Source organism: Urocitellus parryii, chromosome 8 (genome assembly GCF_045843805.1).
Source record: "Urocitellus parryii isolate mUroPar1 chromosome 8, mUroPar1.hap1, whole genome shotgun sequence".
Lineage (NCBI taxonomy): Eukaryota > Metazoa > Chordata > Mammalia > Rodentia > Sciuridae > Urocitellus > Urocitellus parryii.
This window is the reverse complement of record NC_135538.1, coordinates 45,796,950-45,814,558: the sequence shown is the minus strand read 5'-3', so window position 1 is coordinate 45,814,558 and position 17,609 is coordinate 45,796,950. Positions and strand designations below refer to the sequence as shown.

At 32.0% G+C, this 17,609-nt stretch overlaps 1 protein-coding gene across 1 annotated transcript in view; it reads left to right on the top strand.

The window, feature by feature from the left end:
- The window catches only part of Rfx6 (regulatory factor X6), a 50,597-nt gene that overhangs the window by 15,365 nt on the left and 17,623 nt on the right, over positions 1–17,609 (top strand). The window contains exons 5-7 of the mRNA XM_026394092.2: positions 1,724–1,801; positions 2,910–2,937; positions 16,078–16,185. Of these exons, the coding sequence (XP_026249877.2) occupies positions 1,724–1,801; positions 2,910–2,937; positions 16,078–16,185 (214 nt within the window). The remainder of the gene's footprint in view (positions 1–1,723; positions 1,802–2,909; positions 2,938–16,077; positions 16,186–17,609) is intronic.

Below are 17,609 nucleotides of genomic sequence, written 5' to 3'. Positions count from 1 at the left end.
TGTTCCATTATAACAGATTCCTTTGTTTTCAAATATCTTTGGTATCTTAGTTCTAAAATCTAATAAAGTATAGAATACTTATAACAGACACTCAGGTTCATTAATTCTTTTTTTAATATTTATTTTTTTAATAGTAGGTGGACACAATATCTTTATTTCATTTTTATGTGGTGCTGAGGTTTGAACCCAGTGCCTCACATGTGCTAGGCGAGCATTCTACCACTGAGCCACAACTCCAGCCCAGGTTCATTAATTCTAATTTTACTAATATATGTGGATGAATATCATCTAAACTACAAGGAAATCTGCTAATTATAAGTATTTCCCTTACTATTTCTGTTAACATAGCTCTTTTTAGTATGATTTCTATGGAATAAGCTTCTTTTAGTTTCTATTTAGAGACGTAAATCAGTTCAATATTTCTGAGTTTTTAATAAGTTTTGTATTTCCAGCATTGCTCTCTTTTTTCTAATATAATTTAGAGATTATTTTCCCTCATATATCATAGGATCTTTTTTCCTATTCTGTAAATGTAGCAGTTATAATCCTCCTTTGTTCAAATTAATAGATTAATATTATCTTTATACTAAAACGAAAGATTTGAAAACTTCTTCCCAGTTTGCCACAATCATAACATATGTTCATGTGTCTAGATCACTCCACATTACTATTTCTTAACTATGACAGCTCTTTTTGAAAATATATTATACATATACATTTGTAATATTAAAGTGTGCAAATCTCTAAATCAAGTAATCCCCAGACAATAGAGGCATCTCTGCTGCCACAGTTCTGCCCTTGGAGGGAGTGAGAATCTATCTCTGGGCCTCATGCACCAGAGAGTTCTGTTCTGACTATCCTCACACTGTTGTTCTCTCTATGGGGAAAGGAGTCCACAGCCTGAATGACCACACCCTCCTTCTGGGGGTACCTAGAGCCCGCAATTCCCCATCTGAACACCCAGGTATACATTCTCCACCTCTGCAGGGCTTGTCCCCAGTCTGTCCTCAGGAGACCACACTGCCACCAGTGTACATAGTCCTAGACTGAAGAGTGGCCAGGGGCAGCTGTTTGTGGATACTGTGACTAGATCTTATGCATGCAGTCCCCTCACAGTGAAAAAGAAAAAGAAAAAAGCGCTATAAAGTGGGATGAGGATGGGTTCCCCCCACCATTTGGGTTGTTCCCAAACATAACTCCAGTAATTGTAAATTCAGATTTGCCTAGAAGATTCTTGTGGAGGTAAATTGTCAATTGAGGGGAGCAGGAATAGCTTATTTAGCACTTTGTTAGCTTATTTATATTTTTCAAATATATGGTATGTGGACTTCCAATTGTTTTCATGTCCTGGGCTCTGAAAATATTTAGAATTGGAACTACTTACCAAGTTTTTTTCTTTATTTTCAAGGTCAGAAAACAGGGCTTGAAACTTAGATCCTTCATAGTTCTGTTCACTTTAAACTGAGATGGTGAGGACAAGAAATGACATTTCAAGACATAGTTAGGTTAGAGTACAGTGGAAATCTGCTCATTCCCTTTGATTTCCTTTCTTCTCTTGGATGAATGTAAATTGAAAAATAGACAAACAAATGTGCAGTGGTGCTTCACAGGGAAGGCCATGAGGTGTGGCACTTACTGTAGCTGCTTCAGTTATAGCTCAGTCTCTTTTTCTCCTTCACAAGCTGCTTCATTAACATAGAGCTGGTTCCTGTCCTCATCCTAGGTATCATTACTATGGAATTGGCATCAAAGAGAGCAGTGCATATTACCACTCCGTTTATTCTGGAAAGGGCCTGACAAGGTAGAGTTGCACCATATTCAAGAAAAATTCTCTGCATTTTCTCAAGCATGCATGATATCTATTAAATAAATGGCTTTCTAATTTTGCTTATCAAATGTTTCCTTTTAATCATCAAACCTTGTTGTCAACTTTGTATGGGCATTTTTAATTATGTAGTCTAGATTACTAAGTATGTGATTTGTAATAATTAGTGAGAAATTAATGGTGAACTAAGTGTACCAGAGAGATGCAGAAGAGAAATCAAAGAAGTTGAATTGTTTTACAGTTAGTATTTATTCATAAGGCTTACTCTATATTCAGCCTGAATTCAATAAAATAAAAGCAGAAAAAATGTGTTTTTTCCTACAGAGACAGCTTGTTTTAAAGATTTATGTGCTTGACTAATATCTTACCAATATGAGAAGTTTATTATAATAATCATAATTACATATACTTTGAGCAAAACCTTACCAAGATGAAGCTGCTGGCCTGTTTGGGTCTGTGATTGGAAAAACATATGACTATAAAGATTACATTGCTCTAATCTTATATTAACTATCATAAAGAGGTTATTAATAAATGGGGTGACAACCAATTAAATAAAAGATAATATTAAATTATTTTTTTGAAAATACTAAAACTGAATAATTAACACAGTATCTGAGAGTGCCTTATGGTGTGATTTACTGAAAATTACTCTTAGCTCTAAAAAAAAAAGAATTTTTTTTAAATAAACTATCTTATGAAAAAGAAATTTTAATCATTTGAGCTATACTATAATGTAATATAAATTCATATATTATAATGAACATAGTTGCAGTTTACTGTCCTCTACCCTCTATAAAATATAAATACAGGCTGGAACATACACACTTTTTAATATCTAGTGTTCTTTGCTTGCCCCAACTCTTACCTGATTTCCCTAAATACCTTTCATTTTATTTTCCCCTAAAAGACATATCATTAAAGTTGAGAAAGATGTTTGAGTTCCTTAGAAAAAAACAAATTTCTGCAGTTTATTTCATTAATCATGTTATGAAGTTACTACTACTTTAGTTTCATTGTATTTCCTTGAATGTTATAACTCTAATTTCTTTTTGAACTAATGGAAAATATGCTGATTTTTAAGGTTTTCTGGGAGCAAGCTGAAGAATGAGGTAAGAATTATTTTCATCTCTATTTTACATCTGCTATAGTGTGTTACAAATTCAGCAATATATATTAATCATCCTGGTTGGCAAATATAGAAGTAAATGTTATTTATTAGGAGCCACTTATATAACTGAGGACTTCAATGCAGCTCAGTCAGATTCAGGACAATAGATGAATCTTTACATGGACCTAATGACAATTCCCAGTTAACCTAGGAGGGATAATTTTTCAGCACTCCTTAATTCATGATTCAAGAAGTTTCCACTTAAATATAAACAAAAAGCCTAAGCTGAGGGTATTAATCGAATGGGTATTTGACTGAGCCCATTTAGAAACTTTAATAGTTATCAAGAAGGTCCAAATGCTATGCTATACTATTTTTTTTTACTACTTTGTGTACACACACACACACACACACACACACATACACACACACACACACACACACACACTACTCTTGTATATAATCTTTCTCCCTCTGTTTCCTCTCCGCCTCCTCCTTAAAGAACAGATCAGCAAACTGACTTTATCTAAATGAGTTAGACTACCATTAGGGACTGCATGGCTAATTAGGCAGATGATAAGGCCTTCATTATCCTCAACTTAACTAATCATTAAAACAAGGTGCCACAGAACCAAGGGCACATGACAATGTGTTGCAGGGTAAATCTAGACCTAAGGTAAAGTGTAACTCCATTAGTTTGATGAAATGATGTGAGCACATTATCTTAAGAAATAACAAAAGCCCCTGATCCTCTGAAATGACCAATTTCTTTCCAGTAGTTTAAATGCAGTTAATGGCTAATTATATAATAAACTTCTCCAGATTGCTCTTTTAAATCAATGAAATAATAACTTTTTATTATATAAACAATTGTGAAACTGCAAAAATATTGATTTAGAAATACACTTTGATTCACTAAGGATTAGTTCAATAGGCATTGTAAGTAATTTCTCTCAGGTGTTCTTTCTCCCTGTTTGGAGAGGCTGAGGTTGTGAGTGAGCCATCAGGTGACATGAGTGTGGCATGTTTGGATTCATAGATACTAAGAGAAAAATGTTTCTCAAGCCTCTTTTATCCTCCTGAGAAGAATACACTACAAATTCTGTTGTAAATAAAGTTAAGAAGGGTAGGATAAAATTTAGGTAGACTGTAAAGCCTATATACTTACAACAGAAACTGAAGGAATAATAATGCACTTTTATGAAAAATGACTAAGAAAGGGCTTTCTCAAAGCTTAGAAATAAATGCTTTTTAAAAATGACAATAAAATATTTGCATAATAGAATAGAAATTTTAAAAAGTATTCTGTATTTGGTCACCTTCCCTGTTTGTTTAGTACATGGAAAATTCAGGGCAAACCTGAATCTACTTCAGGTTATTTAAACATTAATAACTGTGAGGAAGGGAGAATACGTGCTAGCACTGTTAATTTACCGCTAAGGAAAACGAGGCTGAGAGGTTTATTTGCTTTTTTAAAAAATTCAAAGTAAAACTCTATTAAAAAAATTTGTGGCCAAGATCTTAAAAAACAGATGTGTGATATTACAGGTTCAAGGGCACAAAGTAGTAAATGAATAGATTTGGTCCCACCCTCACATAACTTTATAGGGTAGCAGAAAAACATACCTTGAATAAGTGATTATTAGACATTATAAAGGATATCATGGGAGTAATGGTGTTAAGGGGGTTAAGGACATTTCTCACAGGAAATAATGTTTGAGGAAAGAACTAAAAACAAGTGGAAGTTTGGAAGAAGAGGAGAGTGAGGAAAGAGCGAAGAAGAAGGGTCCAGAAAGATGGAATGGGCATAAGTAAGTGTTTCTTGGTTTCAGTAAATGGATATTTTGGTGCAGATAGTTCGGTTTGTGGGTAATGCCTGTGCATTGTAGAATGTTTAGTAGCATCATATCATGTGTGGCCTCTACACACTAGATTCCAGTAGTAGCTCCTTCCCTCTACTGTGACGACTAAAAATGTTTCTGACATAGCCAAATGTCAACCACTAGCATATGTGAGGTAAAGAAAGAGGAATATCATGTTGTAATAAATAAATAAATAAACAAATAAATAAATAAAAGAAATTCCAGATGACTGTAATGTAGGAGGAGATGGAGAACAGAGCTGTATACTAGGTAGGTGATGGATTATGAACAGTTTTATTAGGTTATGGGAAGCAACTGAAGGGGAAAGACATCATCAGACTTGGTTCATCTCAATTAGAAGAGTATGAAAGAAAGTCAGTTGACCCATTAGTGGCTATATGAATGCACTGAGTAAGAAAAAATTGGAATGAGAATAATAGCTTAAGGATGGAGAAAAATGACTAATTTTAGTTAGGAAATGGAAAAAAGACAGGTTAAAAAATTAGAAAGATAAAAGATTCAGTTTGGGACTTGTTATATTTGATAAGCTTGTAAAACATCCAGTGTAAATTTGAAGTGGGTAGTTGGGGATATACATCTGGAAAAGAGGATTTACAAATTGAGGTTCATGGTGATTGAAAGCCATAGTAATGGATAAAAAGACTGAAAGAGAAAACTAATGAGAAGAGGTTACTGGAAGAGAGTGATGGAAAGTGATTAAGAGGAAGGGGGAGAGGGCCAGCAAGATGACCAAGGAGAATCAGAGGGGCAAGAAGCAATGGAGGAGAGGGTAGTGTCACAGACTGCAGAGAAATTCAACAGGAGGGAATGCTTGCTACTATTAAAAGGTGCCAAAAGGTCATTGAGATAAGGACTGGGAAAGGACCTGTGGACTTAGTTAAGTGGAGATAATTAATGACCTCAAGGGGAGCTGGGATTCATTGGTTTGTGAAATGAGTGGGAAGTGGTACTTAATGTAAAAAATTTAGTGAAGTGTAGTGCAATAGTTAGAAGAACAGTCAGAATTTAGTTTGGAAGGATGATTCTAGTAAAGATCGATCTAATGTTCATTAAAGAGATCCAGTAAAGAACAGAGACTGAAGATGTAAATGAGGGGAAAGTTGGGAGGGAGGATGTGGTAGGAAAGAACTGCTGGGTGAAGGAATTAGCTCCAGAAGAGAAAGGTGAATTCAAATGCAAACGAATTTGCAGATTTTATGTCAGGAAGTTGAAGTAATGTTTGTTGTGGGTGGTTTTGGATTGTTCTCAGAAGGGATAGGTAAAATCATCTGCTCTCAGTGAAATCTTGGAGAGAATATAGAACTTTGAAGAATCTTATAGAAAAGTCCCAGCTATTCTCAAGCAGAATTCTCAGAGAACGTAGCCCTAATACCCTAAGGTACCCATTATATACAAGGAACCAACCCTAATACATGTGTAATGGTACAAGCTACTCATCCTTGGAGAACTGAGAAAATGGACCATCAAAGCATTTTCAGTAGGACTTCATTATCTCATGGATTTTCTTTTAAGAGAGTTGGGAATGAAATCGTAAAACTAAACTGGAAGGAGCTAGCAGAATTGTAAAAGTATTTAGAAGTCATAATAAGAGAAGCATACTATCTGTTTGAAAAAAAAAATACAGGTATTAAAGAAAAATTTAAATGCAAATATATACCATGTGCCTGACTAGAAATGGTAGGTGTTATAAATATGCCCTTTGTTCCTCAGTTTATGCATTTAGTATTCTAATAAAAATTTGGATGATTGATTTTGGAAAATGATCAAAATGATTATAATCCTGATCTAGAAGAATAAAGATGAAGTAATAGTTAAGAGAAATGCAGACAAGAAGAGTAAAAGAGGACTTGTTTAGTAGATATCAAAACATGACACTATGATATTGACTCAACTGTAGATACAACAAATCTGCAGCAAAGATTAAAGATATATGGATTAGTACGTGATTAATGAGGAATTATAGCCAAAAAATGAAAGAACTATTTTTCAATGAGTTGTTTTAAGTCCTTTCTGAAGTAAGGTGGAATTCTAAATAAATAAAATCATTCAAGGCATACTGTTATGAAAATAGTCATACTGCTATGACTATAAAAATTATTCCTCACATATTATATGAATTTCATATAAACTATTAAATATAAAATGAATACTTAGAAAGAATATATGTATCTACCTCATTTAAGAAAAGGGCAGTTCACTTTTTAAGCATGAAAACAGTTTAAGAAATTTCAAAGGAAAAAGAAAACACCAAACTTGGAAAATTCTTTACATCTAAGCCATCTATGCAAAATTTGAAGTCAAAGGAAAAATTGGGGAAAGTACCTTCAACAAATATGATAATATCTCTACTACATGAATAAATCTTACAATGTATATGAAAAATACAAAGATCATACTAAATATAGTAAAAGAAATTAAATAGACAATTCACAAAGTTAATAAATGCATGAAAATTGAAGAGTTAAAGAAATAATAATTAAAATTATGCTATACTTTATAAAGTTATCAAATATTGAGAAATTATTGTGAAACTATGGTTAATGAATGGTGAGATAAACTCATATATTGCTGGTGAGAGTAGAATGAACTTTCTGAAAAACAGTTGGAATATCTGTATTATGAGTCTTTTAAAAAAACGATACCATTTTTCCTACTCTTTCTACTTTTAATGAATCTCATATAAAGAAATAAAAATAAAATATGCACACAAAGTATCATGCACAAAATTGTTAGTGACTTCAGTGAGTAAGTGTATGTAACAAAGGACTAATAATAAAGAAAATATTACATTGTTGATAGTATTTATATGAGCTTCTTTTAATGATGTAGAGAAACATTAATTATAAAAAAGATAAGACACAGGGCTGGGGTTGTGGCTCAGCCGTACAGCGCTCACCTAGCATGTGTGAGGCCCTGGATTTGATCCTCAATACCACATAAAAATAAATAAACAAAATAAAGGTATTGTGTACAACTAAAAAATAAATATAAAAAAAAGCCATGGTGGTCCCATCAAAAAAAAAAAAAAAGAAGAAGAAGAAAGAAAAAGATAAGACATAAAAGCAAGTGTAGAATCTATAACCTCAAATATATAAAATGAAATTGAATATTTATAAATCATATAAATGGGAGAATTAATATCTGTAACTATGATATACAATATTGTAGTCACTGGTGATATTAATTAAATAAAATTTAAAATTTCAGTCACAAGCTATATTTTAAATGCTTAAAAGTCACATGTGACTAGTGGCAACTGTAGTGTACAGTATAGATATATAGAACATTTTTATTATTAAATGTTCTATTGAATACCACTATTCTTGAATATGTAAAGAATTCAAATAAATAATGAATATACAACCCACTAGAAATAAGCAAAATATATAGCCAGACAATTCACAGAGTAAAAAAATGACTAATAAATTGTGCTGGTGTCCATGGCATCCATTCTGGTTGGCTAGTGTCCATAACACATGGACAGTAAATATTTTGAATACCAAAACTAAATAAAAGGTAATCAATATAAATATTAACCAGTGGAATGCAAATGAAAGCTATAGTGAGTGATCTTCCAGTTATTGGATAAGTAACAATTAAAAAGTCTTAAGATGTATTGTTGGTAAGGATGTGGAACAAATGAAACTTCATAAACAAGAGAAGGGCAATGAGATTGAAGGTGCATACACTTTATGCTCGAACTCATAGAAACCTTTCCAGTACTAGAGGAGATGTGTGTGGGGATGTCCATTGTAACATTGTCAGACTGCAGAATGATGAAAAAAAATTAAATAATGATAAAATAGATGTTTATATATACAATGGAATACTGTTTGAGAAGTGAGGGAACTGTATTTATAAGAATCAATTTAGGGTCATCTCAGAGACCTAAAGTTGAATAAAAAAATTCATGTTGAATATAGGATACATACTGTAGGGCTCCAGTTTTAAAGTGATAGTGTGTAGTAAGAACATTTTCATGTGAGGTCAATTTTTAAAGGTTTGAATATGAATTAATGAAACCAAATCCAGAACATCAAGTATTTCTTGGGTGGAGGGAAAAGAAAAAAAGAAAGGCTAAAAAGACTGCATTAGGTTGGGGCTGTAGCTCAGTGGCAGAGTGCTTGCCTAGCATGTGCGAGGCACTGGGTTCGATCCTCAGCACCACATAAAAATAAACAAATAAAGGCATTCTGTCCATTTACAACTACAGAAAATAAATAAATAAATAAACAAATAAATAAATAAGTAAGTAAGTAAGTAAGTAAGTAAATAAATAAATAAATAAAAAAGACTGCATTAAAATTGGAAATATATCATGTCTTAATCAACATGGTAAGTATATTCTGTAGACCTGTTTTTTTTTAAATTAAGTTTTAAATAGTTCCTAACATAAAAGCCAAATGATAACACAAGCTAAACAATCACCACCAAATTTTTTTTTTTAAAACAGAGAGAGGATGGTAAGGGTAGTCATTTTTGTGGTAGTATGAATTTTGATGGCTTAAAATTTTTTATTTTTAAATGCAGTGGTTTAAGTTTCAGAAATGTTGTGCAAAATGTCTCCAAATCCTTTAATACCTAGGCATAAAACAAACCTAATTCTAATACTTCACCCTGATCAAAGAGAGCTTTTTGCTTTTTCTGAGACTCTTCAAGTATGGGCCATATTTTGTTTTACTCAGTTAGGATCATGAAGTTGTCATTATTTCTTAGAGAATAAGTCCCTTGATTTCAGACATTTCAACCAGGAAATTTCTCTGATAGCCTGAGTTTCCTTCTTAACATCAACCATTCCTGGCCAGTTGAACAGCTTTGTACCAAGATCAATATCAGATCCTCCCTCCTTGGGATATGCTTCTCAAATATTTGTAGACCGTTATCATGCTCTCCTTTGTCATCACTTAGCCAGGCTGCTGCTTGACTCCTTTAATCTTTCCTCATAAATCAGACCCTCTTACCTTCTAATCATATTTGTCTCTTTTCTATAGGTTCCTTCTTGTTTTCCCTTAGAAATGAGATTCTTAATAATTCACTTAAGAGTACCAAAGTCATCAGTTGAGAAAGAAAAAAACCCAAACAAACCCCAACATCTGTGGCAACCTAGAAGCACCTCTTTTAATATAATTATGATAGCAAACATATTAGTGAAATTAAAATGAGCACATTTCACTTTTTGCAGATGACGGGTCCTTCCTTTATTTTTGTGTTACACATTCTGTACAGTATATCACTATTTGATTTATATGGCTTATACCATCTTAGTACACAATTGTTAACATAGCCCAAACTTAATTCTTAAGGTTTTCCTTAGACTTTTTTTTTTTTTTGCCTTTTGTTGATGTGTTCTACACAGATTGCTAGGTTAGATTACACAAAAATATTATTATGAACATGAGAATTTTTAAAATATTAAAATGTCACATATTTTGCTCCTCAACACATGTTTCCTTAGAGTAATAATGATTTTATTTTTGTAGGGGGATGTATTATTTGTAACACCCTCCCCCCCACATTTCACACACACACATACACACACACACACACACACACACCCCACACACAAAGTACAAAGAGTTTTAAAAATAACTGTAAGATGAAAAATCAAGACCTGCCCCACAGCTTAAAAGAAAATCCTGTGCACTTACCCCCAATCATTTTCTCTTCCCTCCTTAACAGAGGTTACGACTGTCCAAAATTTAGCATTGCTCTTTTCTTTGTTTTCTCTAAAGTTCATCACTTTTGAATATATGCCTAAACAATAAAAAGCAGTTTTAGTTACACAAAAATAGATTCTTTTTTATATCTTTCTTTATTCATTCAGCATTAGGGTTTGTGATTTTTCAATGTAAATACATGAAGCACTAGTCCTTTATTTGCTTTGCTGTATAGTATTCCATGACAAAAACATTACAGTGCATTTGTTCATTCCATTATTGATGGGATTTTTAAAATATTTGAACTATTTAATAGTTAGGAAAAGAATATCTGTATGGTAGGATTTTTTAATTTTAAAAACAATGTTGATAGGAGTATTTTCCAGGTACATACATACATATGGTCAGGAGTGAAATTCCAGATCCTACTACAGTCTCATTTTTAACTTTGCTAGTTAAGTCCAGTTGTATTCCAAAGTGGTTGTATTAATTTGTCTCTCCAGCTGTATGTGAGCATACTTTTCACACTTCATTTTTATACATTGTATTGAATGACATTTTTTAAAAATATTTTTTTAGTTCTAGGTGGAAACAATGTCTTTATTTTATTTATTTTTACATGGTGCTTAAGATCGAACCCAGTACCTCATGTATGCAAGGCAAGTGCTCTGCCACTGAGCTACAGCCCCAGCCTTTGAATGACATTTTTAAGTTTTGCCAATCCCATGGGTGTAAACGGATGGATGTCTGGTTTTCATCTGAAAATTATTTCTAATGACCAGTGGGTTTGACAATCTTTTTGGATTTTTATTGGTTATTGTGTAAAACTCTTGTTCAGATCACAATTTTCTCTTTTATAGTTTGATTCTTAGAAGTTCTTTATATAATCTGGATACTAATACACTATAGGTTATGGGTAATTAATAACTTTCCCTATTGGCAACATAGCAACACTTTATAGCCTTTTGATGAAGATTTTTTTTTTAATTTTATAGAGCTATTTCTAGTTTTTAAATTTAGGTATATTTCAAGATCATAAAATACTTTCATAAATTCTTCTGAAAGTATGAAGTCATTCTTAGTGTTTACATAATTTCATCTATAATTGATTTTCTTTAAACTGAAATGCTATGTACATCTTTCCTTTCCCTGGTCCCTGACAACCACCATTTCACTTCCTATCCCTGATTTTTACTATTTTAGGTGCCTCATACAAAAGGAATTACACATTTGTTTTGATATTTTTTTGACTGGCTTATTTTATCTCACATAGTGTTCTTTGTATTATAACATATATCAGAATTTCCTTCCCTTTTAAGGCTAATGTATAAGCCATATTTTATTTATTCTTTATTGATGGAAACATGAATTCCTTCCATATTTGAACTATTTTGAGTGATGCCTCTATGAACGTGTGTGTACAAATATCTCTCTGTGCCCCTGCTTTCAATTATTTTGTGTACATACCTAAATAAATACGTAGATAACAAATAAATAAGCAATAGTATAAACAGAATGAAAAGGTGACTCTGGAATGGGAAAAAACATCTGCAAACCGTGTGTGGATAAGAGGTTAATGTCCAGAATATAAAGAGAACTGCTACAGCTCAACCACAACAAAACAAACATCTCAATTCATAAATGGACAAAGAACTTGATGTACGTTCCTCCAAAGAAGATACATAAATGGCTAATAAACCCATGAAACTATGCTGATTGTTACTAATCATTAGGAAAATGCAAATCAAAGCCACAAGATACCACGTCGCATTTATGTTATTCACTTGATAACATAGCAATTCCATTTTCCATTTTTTGAGAAACCTCTATACTGGTTTGCATAGCAGCCGTATCATTTTATATTCCCACAAATAGTGCACAAGGATTCCAATTTCTCCACATTCTTGCCAACCCTTGTTTTCTGTATGTGTGGGTGTATGTGTTTATGGTAGCTGTCATAATGAATGTGAGGTGGTATCTTGTGGCTTTGATTTGCATTTTCCTAATGATTAGTAACAACCAACATAGCTCCATGTGTTTATTAGCCATTCATGTATCTTCTTTGGAGGAATGCACATCAAGTTCTTTGTCCATTTATGAATTGAAATGGTTTGCTTTGTTGTTGTTGAATTCTCAGAGTTGTCTTTATATTCTGGACATTAACCTCTTATCCACACACGATTTGCAGATGTTCTCCCATTCCAAACGTCACCTTTTCATTCTGTTTATAGTATTGTTTATCTATCTATCTATCTATCTATCTATCTATCTATCTATCTATCTATCTATCTATCTATTATGTGGTCTTGGGAATTGAACCCAACATCTTGAACATGCTAGGTAATCACTCTCTACAACTGAACTATATCCTCACCCTGTTTGTATTCTATTTTGATGCACAAAAATTTTTCATTTTTATTAAGTTCAGTTTTGTATATTTTTTTTCTTTCATTGCCTGTGTTTTGTGCATATCCTAGAAATTGTTTTCAAATTCAAGGTCATGAATGTTTTATCATATTTCCTTCTGAGAGTTTTATAGTTTTAGCTCCTACATTCAGATTTTTTATCCCTTTTGGGCTAATTTTTGTAGAGAGTGTTAGATAAGAGTCTCACTTCCTTTTTTATATGTAAATATCCAGTTTGGGGGATAATTTATTGAAAAGATTTCCCCATGGAATGGCCACGGCACCCTTATAGAAAATAAGTTGACAGTATATGTGGGAGTTTGTTCTGGGGCTATCTGTTCTATTTAATTATTCTGAAGGTCTATCCTTATGACCGTACCACACTTTTTGATTATTGTAGCTTTGTAGTTTTTTTTTCCTGATGATTTAGATATGAAAGGTCCACCTTATTATTAACTTTAAATCAAGGTTTCTGAAGTAAAAATTGTAGTAAGCTTTGAAATCATGAAGTGCGAATCCTCTGGCTTTGCTCTGCCTGTTCAAGACCATTTGGTTTTTTAGGAGTTGGAATCCCTTGAGATTCCATATGAATTTTAGGATCATTTTTTTTTTTGATTTCTGAAAAAATGTCACTGGGATTTTACATTGAACCTATAGATGACTTTGGATATATTGACATCTTAACAATATTAAATTCTCCAATCCATGAACATTGAATGTCTTTCCATTTAACTCTTTAATTTCTTCTAGTACTGTTTTGTAGTTTTCATTGTACAGGAATTCTACCCTTAGTTAATTTCTAAGTATTTTATTCTTTTTATGCTATTGTGAATGTAATTCTTTCCTTGATTTTCTTTTCAAGTTGTTGTTATTGTACATAAGTGCAACTAATTTTCATATGCTCATTCTGAATCCTCCTACTTTGCCAAATTTATTGGTTCTAACAAGTTTGTGTGAGTGTGTGTGTGTAAAATCTTGAGGATTGTATACATATAAGATCATATTATCTATGAACAGTGATAATTTTATTTCTTCCTTTCCAATTTGGATGTCTTTTCTTATCTTGCTCTGGTTAGTATTTCCATTATGATGTACTATGAGTAACAGACATCCTTGTCTTGTCCTGATCTTAGAAGAAAATGCTATCAGTCTTTCACCATTAAGTATGATGTTTACAGTGGGCTGTTTATACATGTCTTTTGTTATATTGGGTGGTTTCCTTCTATTAGTCTCCTTACTAATTATAGGTCTATTTAGGTTTCCATTTCTTCATGATTCAGTCTTGGTAGCTTTTGGAATTTGTCCATTTTATTTTAAGTTTGATATTATCTGTTTGCTGAATTCTTTTTTTTTTAGTTGTTCAAAACATTACATAGCTCTTGACATATCATGTTTCATACATTTGATTTGTTTGCTGAATTCTTGATAAAACCTCTTAAATCTTTCAGGATTCTTACTTTTTTCTTTCAAGGAAAGATTTTTAATTACTAAATATTTTCTTTAGCAAAAATGAGACTATTGTTCCTAATAAATTAACATAGTACTGTATAGTATTGGATTTTTAGTTTGTTTACATATTTTTCCTTATCTCACAATTACATCTTGGGATGAATCAACAAGATTTTTTTTGTCCAAGATAAAATGTATAAGAAAAAGTATAAACTTTTATAAAATTAGAATTTAAGTGCATTTTTGTCATGTTTATAAATTAAATGTTAGATTTATATTTTGTCCTACTTTTTCCTTTCTTAAAGTTAGATTGTTCATTTTCTTTCATTCTGTTATTTTTTTTCCTATTGAATGACAGTATGCATTCTTTGACAGTGAAATGATAAATAGTGCTTATATGTGGTAAACTAAAAGCATGGAAAGTCTTTGAAAAATATCTTGAATTATTAAGACAGATTAAATACAGTTGCTTGAGATTATTATATCAGTTTATAATTATTATTTATGTCATAGTTCTTTGTTAATTAAAAGTTATTTTATCAGAATAACTCTTCACTCTACCTGATAATAGAAGTTAAGCCTAAAAATTGTAACCTAATTTTAAAGAAATGGATTTCTACTATATGTTTAATAAAAGATTCCTTTAAAACCTTATATCACGTCAGTCAATGTGAAATCAGAGCTTCTAAATTTGGTGTTTAAGGACTCAAAATTTCTCCCAACTTTTTCTGCTATCCTGTAGGCCAGGATAAGTCTACAAAAGCCTACAAAGACTAGGAATGATATGATAGGTTGGGGACCCATCCTATGTCTGTAATAAGTCCTTCTCTAGTAAACATGTTTAATATGACAAGAGATGAACATAAAATGTCCAGAAATAAAAATGAACAAACTGGGAAGTACAAAAATTTATCCTTTTCAGGAATACTTTACTTCATTTACAATATTCACAACTTTATTCTTTGCTCATACTTTTGATTATGATACAGTTTGCTTAAGTTTTGTTTGTGGAGCTGAAACAATCAGTGAATGTCCTGAGCACCATGATGAGGCTCCAGCTCTATCATGAATATTCATTCATTTTTTATGTAGGTTTCTTTCCGTACATCAGCACTGCAGCATTTTATATTATTCATTTGTATTTTTTTCTGAATTTCTAAAAACTGTTAGTGGTCTGTGTTTTCTAAAATATATGAAAGAACAGCAAAAATCTGCACTTAGGATAGGGAAATGTTCATGTGGGGAAGTCTAGATTCCTAATTTAGAAATTGGAATACTTAAGTGCCAGTCAAAATTTCACCTGTAATTACTTAATTACCTCTGAAACTGAGTTCATTTACTTCTAATCATCCCATTTACTTACTCTGTAAATGAAAAAGTTGGATTTGGACATTCTTGATCCTTTTGTAGTTAAAATAATTTTAGTAGCTCCATTAATATCAAAGGCAAATCTTCTGAAACATACAAATAACAAATGTGAACTTAAAAGTTGTGAAAATTAACAAATTTTTAAAACGAAAGTTCAAAGTAGTAATAAAAATATTCTGTGAATTTAAGATTCAGAAGTTGGCTGATGTGTCTAATATTCAGTTGCAAAGTCTAAACAATTTACCCAAATTTCTTCATTTATGATAGTTTTCAGGGTAATGAAGAATAAAATCTATGTGCTTCTAGTTTTATTAGAGTTGTATTTTGGATCCATACAGTTAATAGTGATTTCTTTCTTTTTATTTTTCCTAAATTATAGGGTGGTTTCACCCGTAAATATTCACTTAGTTCAAAAACAGGAACACTTCTTCCAGAATTCCCCAGCGCTCAACACCTTGTGTACCAAGGATGCATTTCGAAGGACAAGGTATCAATTGAAAATACTTCTGCATTGATTTTCTGATATGTTGGTTCCACATCTCAATTTGCTAGGAATCTTATGACACTTGCAGGAAGCAGTTAGAAATCTGCATAATCAAACAGAATTGATTGATTTATAGGAGAGACAAATGTTTACTAGCATTGATTAAACACTTTCCAATTAATTATTTACCATTTCTATGATAGTAGATAATCAGAAGTGGTAAAATAAACCTTAAAAGGCTGAAGATAATTTTTTATTTAAAACTCTATATTGAAGAAGAAATACTAGATCATGTCTATCACATGCAATTTTTTCATTATTTATGTTTTCAATTAACATCATTTATTTCAATAATCATTATGCATTTCTGTAGGGCAGAATCTGCTCCTAGCATTGAGTGGGAGATAGTTAGAAAATGCAAGGACTGTACAAGATGATACCAAGACTTCTTTAAATTCTAAAATATTGTGTTCCCCTACATTTGTAATTCTTTTAAAAGTTAAAGAAAACACACCTTCATTGGATTCAGTTTATAACTATTCCTCAATATGACTTTTCAATGCTTGTACAGTAAAGTCTAAGGCTAAATCCCCTTCTATTTCTGTACTTCTAGAATTAATTATTGAGGGCCTATTGGCTGTTTAAGAGCTGGAACCGTTGTTAAATCAGAGTGTCATAATTTCTACGTTTCTTTCAGCTAAAGATCATTCTTTTTTTAAAAGTTTTTTTTAATATTTATTTTTTTAGTTATAGTTGGACACAATATCTTTATTTTATTTATTTATTTTTATGTGGTGCTGAGGATCAAACCCAGGGTCTCACATGTGCTAGGCAAGTGCTCTATGGCTGAGCCACAACCCCAACCCTAAAGATCATTCTTTTTATTAACTTTTAAGGAAAATGTCTTTCATAGTTTACTTAGTCAATTTATATTTTGGGGGTACAAATATAGAGGGATATGAATAATGCCAAAACACATTAAAAGTGGGATTTTTGTAGAAACAGTAAATAAAAACATCACATAGATTTAAATGAAAAAACAAAACTATTGATAGATAAGTAGAGATGCAGAGTACCTGGTAGAGTTAGTAGTGATGATACACATACTCTGCCAGTTGAGAGTAAGCAAAGTATTGATTCTGAGGCGATTCTGAGGTGCTAAATTCATGTGAATTTCTTAAAGTATGTCCACTTCCTTCTCTACTGCTGTCACATTCTCAAAGTCATCACCATTTTTAAACATACACACATAGTGTGTGATATTATGACTTCATATTTCAGAAATGGACAGCAAATACTAATGTGTGGCAGCTTGTGGAGAAAACCATGGAATCTGTGGGACCTCAGTTCTTTGAGGGAATATTGTTAGTTTTTTTTTTTTTTTTTTGTGTGTGTGTGTGTGGAAAGTATTGTTTACATGCAAACAT